Consider the following 12,775-nt stretch of genomic DNA (forward strand, 5'->3'; position numbering starts at 1 on the left):
ATAAACCAAGGCATCTGAATAAAACACACCAATTGTACACACACACACTGCAACACATGAAGGAAGGACTTCCGACTAAATAATTACTTTACTGTTTTACAGTATGTTTCACACAAAAACAGAATTTGAACATTATTTACCTCAAGTATTTTATCTCCAGTTTTAAGAGCATTTGTTTTTCCTGCTGGACTGTCTTCCAAAACTTGTTTGATAAATATGCCTTTAAGCTCCTCTCCATTCTTCAGGCGTTTGATAACAGTTTGTCCACCAACAATACTAATACCAAGAGATACGTCGGGTTCTCTAAAAATCTCAACACTGTAAAACCAAAAATAACAAAATTCATTCATGAACAAGGTAATTTCATTGGTGTACTGTCACTGTGTTCAATGTGTACTTTATCCTTGTGACTCATATAAATGTATTTTTACAAATGCTACAAAAATTGTACCTACTTCCAAAATTATAAGAGCCTATCAATAATTCATGGCATAGATGAAAGTTTAAATTCTGAAAAAGGTTTCTAAAAACAATAAACACGACTCTAAGTATTCAGAGACTTGGCTAGGCCTTAACACTCCCATCTCTTACCTCCATATATTTTCTGTGACTAGTCCTTTCCATCTGCATTGTAATATTAGCAAAGAACGAATTAAGGAAACAACAAATGAGTGAAAAAAAATCAAAAAAGTCAAATATATCATTTTGGCAAAAAGCACAGACTTGCAGAATAAAATAAATTTGCCACTGAGAGGCTCCCTGCCCATACCACTTTTCTCAGTCAGCAGGCTTAACTGGGGGTTCTTTAAGCGGAGGGTAGATGTTATCACTCCTAAGGCAGGAAAGGTCTTCCTTTCTTCCTACCTCTGCACCATTTTCACAAAGAAAGCACAGAATAAAGCTTGCCCTTCAGGCACAGTTGGCCGGTTAGCTCAGTTGCTTAGAGCTGGGCGCTAATAAAACGTGCCCTTCAAGATACTGTGAATTTTGTTCAAAGTGCACAGACATGGACAATAATTAACTCAAAAAGGTAGCTCAGAAAACAGCTCCTTAGAGTTCTGAAGACAAACCTCAAAAGCGCAAGAAAAAAGCATTCTGGGTGGCGTGGTGGAATTAATAATGCATGAAGAACAGGGAGGGCAGCGAAAGGAAGACTTTTACAACCTACATAAAGTGCAGCCGTGGTGACGACTTCATGCCACGAGCGTGTCCAAGGGAACATGGGCTCCACACACTCTGCTAGCTCAAACAAGGGGAGGAGGGTAGAAATAAAAAATTGCTGTATGATACAAGCCTCAACTACTGCTGTTGTTGTTTATTAAAAAAAAGAGCTTGACTGTGCTCAAGGCAGCCCAACCTGCCTTGCTCAGTGATGCAGTGATAAAGAAGACTTAGTCCACCAGAGATGGACATTTGTAAACTACTTTCTCTAAAGGAGTGTGACAAACATTCTCCTAGTATAGGTTATAGTCATTTTACTCGGATAAAAATCTGTAGATAAGGCAAAATTAAATTAAAATTTAAGCCAGTGTACATGTGACCTAGGGCAACCATTAGAGAATGACTGAATGACATTATTAAGTTAAAGAGAAGAGCAACTCATTGCGTTGTCCTATCGAGAAAGCCAGCAATGTCACCAACATACATTCTTGGTGGTCCCCAGTGGCTGAAGTTTGGAGTTTCTTCTCCTTCACCTTCTTCTCTCTCAGGTAATTCACTGAGAAGAAAGGAAAAAACATAAACAGCATGTAACTTATGACAAGCCTTTTATTATTAAAAAAAATTTTTGAAAAGTTTTGACATTGCACAATGTATACGTAGTTAAATAGTTCTTAATTTCTAAGCTTAAAAAAATTTACATCAATAGTTAACTATCCACACAAAGCAAAAATATATTGCTTGAATGTTCAACTTAACAAATATCCACCCAGCACCAGGAAATCATTGATTACAAACACTTTTACTGGTGACTCGCTAGATGCTATTTCTAAAAACCTATTTGAATTTGTATAATTTCACATTTCTCCACCAACATATATCATAAAACTAAACCAACCCTGTAACCAGGCTCCTCTCCGTTTTCTTCTTTCCTATACCCCAACTGCAATAGGGGTGATAATATGAAATAAGTATTTGGCCTCTGTCTCTGGTCCCTGACACAGAGCTTCTAAAACCCTTGGAATTTTCCAAATGATGGGGTGACAGGAGCATTTTTTGGTTTATTCATAATAAGCCTTTCTCAACTATACCTGCATTTATGCTAATAAGGTGACTCTAGGTAGGGCCATAGACAGTTTCAGGACAGAGGCTGGTTGCTAGAGAAACAACCATGTGTTTAGAGTTAGAACTTTCAGCCCCACCCCTACCTTTAAGAGGGGGTAAGAGGCTAGAAACTGAGTCCAGTCACCAATGGCCAATGATGGAATTAATCACACCTACATAATGGCACCCCCATAAAATCCCTGAATGACAGGGTTCAGAGAGCCTCTGTGTTGGAGAACACAGCAAAGTGCCCCGAGAGAGCATGGAAGCTCTTGCATTCCACACACCCTCTGCCTTGCCTTATGCATCTCTTTCATGTGGCTATTCCAGAACTGCATCCTTTATAATAAACCAGTAATACTGAAGTACTTTCCTGAGTTCTACAAGCCATCCTAGCAAGTTATTGAACTTTAGGAAGGTGTTACAGGAACCTCCAATTGATAGCCAGTTGGTCAGACACTGAGTTGGCAACTTGGGACTTGTGAGTGACATCTGAATTTGGGGAGACTTGTGGGAATGAGCCCTTAACCTGTGGGGTCTGCACTAACTCCAGGTAGTTAATGTCAGAATTAAAATGAATTGTAGGACACGCAGTATCCAGAGAATCAGAGAACTGGTTGTTGGGTGGAGGGAAAAACTCAGACATTTGGTGTCAGGAGTGTTGTGAGCAAAAAAAGCTCATGGTATGTATAAAGAAAAAAAAAAAAACCCAAATGTGTATATATTTTTATTATGGTACATGTATAATATCATTATAAGGATTAAATTCTTAAATTTAAAATAACCTAAAATAGGAAACCAAGCTTTAACATTGGTATGGGCTATGTTTTTCTATTAAAAAAATATTAAAACCAAGGCAGGAGGATATAGCTCAGTGGTAGAGCATGTGCTTAGCATACACGAGGTCCTGGGTTCAATCCCCAGTGCCTCCATTGAAAAACAAACAAACAAGCAAACAAACAGATAAATAAAAAATTAAAACCAAGTATTTCCCAAACTGCTGGCTTTCACATACACTATTATGAGAAGAGGGGGAAAAATCTGTCTAAAATAAGGGACATTTTACTTTTCTTTAAGAAAAGGTGTAACAAAAGGATTACTCTGTTAGAAGAGACTGACTTTTTCAAAGCATGTTATCTTTCCTTAGGAAGTTGATAAGCGCATATTTTATTCACATTATTTCATATCTGAAAAGAGAAAACTTTCAAAAATTAGATATTGAGATTAGTTTTGGAAATACATAGTCACAGGAGATGAGTACTATACAAAAATAATGTAGTCACTTTACATTGATGAATGCATATACCTTTTAACCCAAATTAAAATTTAACTAAGAAAGTAAAAATACTTTTACTGCCTATATGAAGATGTAAATTTGCACAAATGTATTTGAAACTTTCACAAGGGATTTCTAACCTCAAATTTTATAATTTGCACTTTAATTAAACATGGTCAATAGCTCAATCAGTTAGAATGTCAAGTCTTAAAATAACTGAACTTTTTCCTTTTACATTTAACCAGTCTTATAACCATTTTTCCCTAAAGGAATTAACGATCTAATAGGAACAATGTTTTTTATTTAAGTCCTTTATAACAAATGCCCAAAGTTATCATTCTTTACAGTTTTGGGAGGAAAGATGGAGTACCCCATTAATGAACAAGAGGATATTAATAGTAAGACTTGGTCATGATATACCATGTCTTTGAGAGTAAAATTTTCAACATCATACAAAAATTAGATGAGTCCAGAAAGCCAAGATGACCTTTCCTTTTCTGTATACTTTTTTTTCATATAAAGTTTCTACATACTAATCCATATGAGGGTCAAGCAAACTCAGCATCACAAAATGAAATAACCAGGAAGCGTTATGGTTGTAGCTAAGTTATCTCAAGATTTCGTTTTCCATTTAACAGACAGATTCTACATGGCAATTTTGTGTGACACACCACAGAGAATATGAGTATTCAGAACTAGGTAGATCGAGCACCAGTGTTTTCCAAATTGGAAGGGTTAGTTATCCAAGTGTACACGACGACTTTAAAGTTACATAGCAAATCATTACCTGACACCAGTGCACATACAGAACTAGGCACCCCTGTACAGTTTAAAATGGCACAGACATGATGCTAAGTAAAAGAAGCCAGATACAAAAAAGTACTGATTGTACGATTTCATTTGTATGAGTTCTAGAACAGAAAAAATAATTCATTAAGAAACAAAAATTCAAGCCATAAAGGGTAAGCCGCTTCCTTAGGTCTTCCTCTTTTGACCTTCTGTAGAGCCTGGATTAGCAATCAAGTACCTAATTATATCTTCAAAGGCATTAGTGTAATATTCCTATGCACCTCTTGTCTTAATTTCTCACATTCGTCTTTATCTGCAGTGTGGCCACAGCTGTAAGAGCGTGGTAAGATCGGGGAAGTGTCACATACGTGAGGCCATAAACTCCCTGGAAACTTCCCCTTTTTCCTCTCAACTCAAACATTCCAGAATAGTCTTCTCTCAAATGCACATACTTATCCTCTCCCTTACCCTCAATCTTCTACTAATATTCTGAATTGAAACAAATAATTTTTGGCAGTTGAACTCAAAGGTAACCTATTCGATATCCACCATTTACTCAGAGGGCACTAAATGCCAGGCACTGTGCTGGGAGCTTAAACTATAACAGTAACTCATTTAATCCTTTCCCCAACTATGATGCCTGCTTCCCATTTCACCTCCCATTATTTGTAACAAAGTACCCAAAGCCTGAAAGTATTTCTTTTCATTTGCACCCTATTATACCTTCAGCATGATTTATTTTTTCAAGTTTCTCTCACCTCAAGTTCATCATCCTCCCAGGCTTTAGCCCCTGACACCTTCCTTATTTTACTTACTGTGAGTTGATCCTTTTTATTGCTTAAAAAATAATCTGCACTCTCCTTGAGTGTTTTATAAACTCAGCAAAAGTCAACACCCTAGATACACCTGAGGGCCCTGAGCCTAGAGCTGTCACCCAGCATTACTGCGGCCTTTCATTAAACAGTTTCTATGTTCAAGGCATTATATGAAGTCCTTTACATTCACTCTTATTCAACCACAGAACTGCCTGCTTTACAAGTGAGGAAATACAGACACAAGGGAAGCCCTCCCAGGGTCACACAGCCATAAATACCAGAGGACATCTGAGCAGTACCACAGTGTATCTCTACTGCAGATCTCCTACTAGTCTGAGAAATGCCACCCCCCCCCACAGTGGGCACACCCACGCCTTTAGGCAGCAGGTGATGACAGAGGTGAGTTAGAAAAAAATGAAGCCAGGTGAATTCTGAAAACATGACCTCAAGTTACTTTATGAAGAAAGGATACCCAGAACGAGATCACTCATTCCTTTCAGAGTTACGATACTCCGCCTGCCCACAGTCCTCCTTTCCTCGAGATCTCCCCTTTCAGGGTACATCTGACCTTTTAATATCAGTCCTGCCTCCAAAGGTAAGGAGGAGTTGGTTTGATGCAAAAGCACAGTGCACACTGAATAACTCTGCTGGGCCCTACGCAATAATTAATGCAAAGAAGAAACTGTAAAATAGCATTTAGCACTAGCTGACACCCTGATGATCTGAAAGACTATATTCTGAAAGAATCTATGCATTACTCAGGAAGTCTCCTGAGTGGCAATAAATACTCACCTATGAACCTAACTCTATGGGGCAGACTCTGAAAGATTAAAAGGGGGAGTTTGATTTACAGGAACTCTTCTGGAGCCTGCAGAGATTTACATATAGCCTGAATCTATGACAGCAAGCCAAGTCAAAAAAAAAAAAAAACATTAAAATGCAACACTGATCTCCCAAGACAAAGGTTAGGTAGGAGCCCTTAAATGCCTGTGCTGGCATAAGAAATTAGCTTGTCAAAGTACTCACTTTAGGAGTAAAGTGTACCTTCTCTCCTTGAAGCTGGGAGAATTGAATGATACAACTGATGGAACACTTCATCTTGGGCACAAGGGAGGAGGGGTGGGCTTGGAAATTTGTTTAAATCTTTTCCAGTTTACAGTTACAATTCTATAGCTTGAAGAGCAGCCTCATTTCTGAATTTGGCCAGATTCAATTATTAACACTCAGCACAAGAGAAATTTAAAAAACAAGTGTCTCATTTGAAAAGTAACTTGATCATATAAGAAATTGAAACATATTCCTAACTCTTCCAGGACTTCCACTGCCAGGCACCTCTCCTAAAGAAACAAATCCACTGCTGTCTGACACTGCGACCCTCCGGGAGCTGGTCAGATCCCTCACTCTAGGACCCCGAGCCCGTCACCTCCTCCCCTCTGCACTGTGGTCCAGGTCAGCTGAGTGAAGAGCCACCAGATTCCTCCAACTAGTCGGGCCGACTGGTCTTTCCTTTCCACTCAGAGATGAGCTATGCAGAAGTACAGACAACTTTTTATGAAGTTCTACCTAAAACTCTAGGCAAAGGGCACAGGTCACTGAACAGAGAAGTGATGTCATGTAAATCTGAGATACTTCATGTATCAACACAGAATCTTTCTTGGATTAAGGTTTCAATAAAAGCATTCAGGCCAATTAATCCCACCCTATCTCTCATCCCTGTTTTGCTTTGCCAACACCTCCAACTCCTTTGTTTGCTTCTCCTGTCCTGTACTCACAGGGCAACACCGCTCTGGACCTTCCTCCAGGTGTGCTTCTGTTCCCATGCCCCATCCCCAAGGCCCACCCAGCCAAATTACCTGGCACCCTCCACAAAATCTCCTTCAGTTGTAAAGAAACCACCCCACACCCCAACCTCTTCCCTCAGTGTTCTCTCACCCTCCTCTGTTCTCCCAGCAGCTTCTGCTTCTCTGCCATGGATGCCAGCCTGGAGAGGTGACGCTCATCCTCACCCCCCGGGAGGCTGGAAAAGGGAGTCACTGTTTTCCTAAACTCCTTCCCACCACTAGGCCAGTACTCTCCTACCCGTGTTCCAAAAGCTAATATCTACTCTGAGAGCTTTCCTTTGACGGCCCACTTTACTAGCTCCCCACCACTTCTTGAACAACCCTTCTCCTCAATGACAGAAAAAAAAATCAAGGTCACTGGGTAAGAATCTCCATGGATTCCTGCCCTCAAGGTATTAAGATTACCTGCGTTTGTACTTTCCTTTCTGTCTTGGCACCTACCTCCATGGGGGACCTGAGCTTCCTCCTATCAAACTATCAGGGGTGCAATGTCCTTCTCTCCTCCCACCCTCTCCAGGGACTATTTAATCACCCACTCTCTAGCATCTGCAATTCCTTCTCTGGATCTTTCCCAGAAAGATACACATCCATACCCACAGCCTAGGTAGCTGTATATATAACTCCCCCTGGCCTCAGTCCCACGATACCCTCCAGTTGTCCTGGTAACACGCATTCTTTCTGCTCGTTTCATGAGCTCAAAACACTAGTCTGCTCTCACTTTGTCCAATTTCTGATCTTCCGTTCAATTCTCAACCAACTGCTCTCTGATTTCCACTCTAATCAAACTGTTCTACGCCTACCAAGGGCATCCATGTGACCAAGCCCCGTGAAAATGTTCCCATTTTATCTACCTTGACCTTTTTGTAGCAGGTAACAATAATCTGTAATGACCCTTTTGTTAAAATGCTCTCTTCCCTTGGTTTCTATGTCAAACTCTAGTTCATCAGTTTCCTTCTATCTTTTGTTCATTCCACTTCACTATCTTCTTCCTCCATTCATGCCCTTCCTGCTGTGCCAGACTCCACTGTTGGCCCTGTGCTCTTACCGCTTGAGCCTCCCACGGACTACTATTCAAATCCAGGGGTTTCACCTACGCTTGATCCTGTTCCCAATTATCTACATCAGGACAGACCTCAACATTAATCCCCAGAATCATGTATTTAATTAATTCCATTTCACTTTGCTGTCCTATGGATACTCGAACTCTCAACACGTCCCACACCAAATTCACCATTTTCCCTTTCAACCTGTTCATGCCCCTATAATCTGATGCCAAAGAATTAACAGCCCCGCTAACCATCTGCTATCCATCTAGTTTCCCGGTTCAGAAACACAGGTCCTCCTGCTACTCCTTCTCACTCCCAACGTATTATAGTCAATGCCCATAGATTCTCTAACTCTTAATTCCATTCCATCCTTAATTTGTCCTCGAGTACTTCTTGCTCCAGTTGTTAAACTCTTAGTTAACCTCCCATTCTCTAAGTAAATACTCTGTGTAATCCATTTTGCACACAACTATAATACAAAATTGTATCTATGGTACAATTTTAAGTACATAACATTCTTACAGTAATTGTGTAATATAGTGGAATTTATTCATAATATCTTCTGCATTTTTCCAAATGTTCTACCATAATCATGTTTTTTTTCAGTAGAAGCAAAGAGAAAACTATTTTGTAATGTGAGAACAAAGAGAAATAATATCATACCATGCATCAGTGGCATATCTAGAAGACAACACTCCTGTATATGCTGAGGCCTTAGAAACCGTTTGAGTCCTGGGGAGTTGGTATAGAGGCAAATCTTCTTGCTCCCTCCTCTGAACCGCAGCAGGAAGTTCAACAAGCAAGCCAGGACCATGGACATCATTTGGAATCATCATGCCTAAAGAGCAAACCCAGATGATAGTGAACACACGATACACTCATTCATTCTTCATTCATTCAACAGTCATGGAGATCTACTAAGGGCAGGCCCCTCCCAGGTAGAAGACTCATTTATATTAAATTAAATAAGTGAAATATTTCATATGTTAGATGGTGACAAGCACTACAGCAAAATATAAAGCATGGAGGGGAGGCAAGGAACGCTCAGTGGAAGAGGGTTACAATTTTAAGCCTCACTGAAAAGATGACATTTTAGCAACATGAATATTTTATCAAAGGAATCCCCTACTCAACAATATTTTGATCTCACTACAAATTTTCCTTTATCAACCTAGGCTGTCTCAATTACAAGCACACTGACATTTCACTGATTTTTTTTAAAAAAGAATTCTGCAGAATAACAAATAACCAAATAAAAACACATTTTTAAAGGGGCTTTCTTTATAGATTCCAGAATTCTTTTACATCTGTTACCTTATTAAATTCTCTCATTAAACTATCAGTTAGAAAAGATACTGGCAACCATATTTTATAGATGGGGAGTTCCAAGCCAAGGAATTTCGCCAATTAGAATGTGCAAAGTTACCTGACATGCCATGTGTCATTTTGCCATTTACTGAAAAAAGGAATAACTAGGGCAGAGCTGTGCACGCAGCCCTAAGGCACGTGCTTAGAGACCTGCACCCAGGCTGGCATAAACGCATCAATCACTCTTAGGATATACCCCAGGATGCATTATACCTAATCCATTATAAATTCCCAGCCAATCTTTCTTCTTCATGTTATACAAATATTATGAATACCGCACCAAGTGCCTCCCTTAAATCCATACATTTATAACGCATTTTGGAGGCCTGGCTTATCAGAAAATTAGAGATGATCACTAAAGAGATATAGACATTCTTCTAAAACTTCTATAAGCATCATCTAAAATTTTCCATTTCTTCATACTGAACAAATTTTCTAGTAAAGTCACTTCTACTTCTGGGTTTTATCTTGTCTAAACACTTTGGAATCAGGATCTAATGAGCTGGTAATGCAACGGAGAATCTGAAGGCGGGGTGGAAATAACTATAACACTCAGGTGTGTTACAGGAAGTCCCAGGCGCCTACCCCCCATCCACATGCACCCTTCCCTCCCAGCCACTGGGCCTGCATTCCCGCAAGTAGTCAAACCCCTATGAGGGCCCCACTGCTCTAGCTCTGCCTGCATCTACCCCCTTACCCACTGAGGAGGGACCAGGGGTGGGATGGAGATTCTGGCAGGAACGGCCTAGAACCAGAGTTTAAAGGGCAGAGAACTGGCCCCATTTGCAAGGCTACTTCTCATCCAGCTACGCTGGTAAAAGCAGCCTATTCAATTACAGCGTTGGGTTTCATAGGTTGTGCAGTTTGCTTAAAAGGTTTCATGCCCTGCTCTGCACAAGGGCTGCCCGTACCCTTTGCCCACTCCTCCTCCACGGACCCTTGGCAGCGCTCAGGCACACACCTCTCCTCCCCCATGGTGCCTCACGCGGGCACACTTTACGGAGCCATTCACCAAGTGCACCGTGGTAACCAGGAGCCCGTAAAACAAATCAAGGCCTTCAGGGCCTGTGCAGTCGTCAGGTAATAGCCACAACAGGAGCACAAGGCTTAGGAAAACAGGGAAGTTGAAAAAAAAAAAAATTTCCTGGAAAATGGAAGTTAACGTTTCAGGAGAGGAATAGGGGAAATTTTCAAAAGGTTTATACTTAGTGAGGTGTACAAATAGACTGATAAACAAAATAAAGGCAAGAAGAGCCCACGTAGAGAAGAGAATGGCTTACTGCACAACTTAGCAACTGAGAAAAAAAAAGAGGGAACTGGGATGCTGCTGAATCACCACACATGAGCAGCATGTCACCTTCTCGTTCAAACACTATTTCTTGAGCACCCACTTCGGTAATGCAGTCAGATACAAGCCCTGCCCTCCTGGAGCTTGTCCTAAGAGACAGGCATGCCAGTGTGCGAGCGACAGCGGCAGAAATTCCTTCCGAGTCACTGGAGGCCCACTCCAGGGAGGGCCAAAGACTGGGAAATGCAACTACTTTCTGTCTGAAATCTTTTAACGCTATATGTATCACTGATTTGGAATTTATCTTGTATGCTTTACATTATTAATTATGCTAATTCATATGCTTAGTTTCACAGTCCGTGAAGGGTACAGGCTCTCTGAGGACACACAATTTTAGATTAAGCACAGGGGAAAGGATAGCCTTTGACATGTAGGCTCTCAGAAATAACTGCTCATGGATGAATCTAAAATTGCCTGTTACTAACAAAGTGGGCAAAGAGCTACAGATCTGAAGGCAGCCTTACAGGACAACTTAACCCAACTCTTTCATGTTACAGCTGAGGAAGTGGAGAGGCTCGGAGAAGTGGACGGGCTTGTCTGGTGACAGCAGGTGACGGCTTAGTACTGAGGGGCCTGCGACTGAGGCAGAGTCTGCTGTTCCCTGGACAGGGCTCTCAAGAGCAAAATGAAATTCTGAGTAGAATTAATGCAATGAGCAAGCTGCTGAAGTCTCTACTGACTCTGTATCAATCATTTCTCAGCCTACTTGTGGTCAGCGCTGGTCCAAATGATCATGCCTGCCTCGTACCCCTCTGGAGGCTCTCAAAAAATTTTCCAAAAAACATGTAGTTATGAACGCTTTTCTGGTGAGGACAGGACTACGGAATACAAGTGTAGCTTAACTCCTAAAGCTATAATCTCGAAAAATAAATTCCCAGAGCTTTGCCAAAAATATTAGATTAAGGCAGGATAGTGGGTTGAATGGTGGCCCACCTAAAAGACATATCCCTGCCACAGAACCTATAAATGTGACCTTACATGGAATAAATGTCTCTGCAGGTGTAATTAAACTAAGTATCTTGAGATGAAACCGTCCTGGATTATCCGAGTGAGCCCTAAATTCGATGACAGGTTGGAGACCTAATGACAGGAGAGAAGACATGGATAGGGAGAAGAGGAGAGGGCCATGTGAGGATGGAGGCAGAGATTAGAATGATGCAGCCACAAGCCAAAGGATGCTGGAGCCACCTGAAGCTGAACATGACAAAGAACAGATTCTTCCCGAGAAGCTTCAGAAGGAGTACAGCATCTTAAGACTGCTGGACTCCAGAACAGTGAGAGAGTTAATTTCTGTTGTCTGAAGCCACCAAGTTTGTGGCAATTTGCTATGGCAGCTCTAGAACACTCATACGGCTGCAGAAGGCAGAGGAAGGAACCTTGGAGTTGCTTAGAGAATACATAGAGGTGGGCTCAGAGGAAGACTGGATCATCCCATGAGGACAAAATCCCTCTCCCTACCTTTTCCCCAACTCCACTCTCCTCCTTACACACACCCACCCCATGTTTCCAGTCTACTCCTTTCAGTCCTGACAGTATAAAGCAGTGAGTGGTTCTCAATCAGGGGCAATTTTGCCTCCCAGGGGACATGTGGCAATGTCTGAAGATATTCTGATTTTGATCCTGACTAGGGGTGGGAATACCACTGGAAGCCCTGGTTAGAAGGCAGGGAGGCTGCTAAACATCTTACAAGGCATAGGTAAGCCCTCTACATTGCTATAAAGTATCAATGGTAATCAAACAGATATGGACCATTAATTCACTTACTCATTCATTTGTGCCATAAATCTCCTCCAAGTATTTAGTAGTCAGAGGACTACAGAAATGTGGTGAATTAAAAAAAAAAGTATAGTGAGAGTTTTGGTGAAAAAAGTCCCATTTTTCTTAGTCACAGTCAGTTTATAAATTATGAAAAATAGGATAGGTTCATCTTAGATATTGAAAATTAACTACCCTAAATTTTTTAAACAATTAACTATTCATGCTGTGTTTCAACCCACAGGGAACTGACAACTGTTCTCTCTCAGATGCCT

General features: G+C 40.9%; 1 protein-coding gene across 8 annotated transcripts in view; it reads right to left on the minus strand.

Annotated features, from left to right (window-relative positions):
- The window catches only part of PATJ (PATJ crumbs cell polarity complex component), a 291,813-nt gene that overhangs the window by 185,438 nt on the left and 93,600 nt on the right, over positions 1–12,775 (minus strand). For all 8 annotated transcript variants that reach the window (XM_074376367.1, XM_074376369.1, XM_074376370.1 and 5 more), the window contains 3 exons: positions 8,693–8,867; positions 1,646–1,717; positions 141–318 (listed from right to left, as the gene is read on the minus strand). In XM_074376367.1, the coding sequence (XP_074232468.1) occupies positions 141–318; positions 1,646–1,717; positions 8,693–8,867 (425 nt within the window). The remainder of the gene's footprint in view (positions 1–140; positions 319–1,645; positions 1,718–8,692; positions 8,868–12,775) is intronic.

Source organism: Camelus bactrianus, chromosome 13, assembly GCF_048773025.1.
Source record: "Camelus bactrianus isolate YW-2024 breed Bactrian camel chromosome 13, ASM4877302v1, whole genome shotgun sequence".
Classification (NCBI taxonomy): Eukaryota; Metazoa; Chordata; class Mammalia; order Artiodactyla; family Camelidae; genus Camelus; species Camelus bactrianus.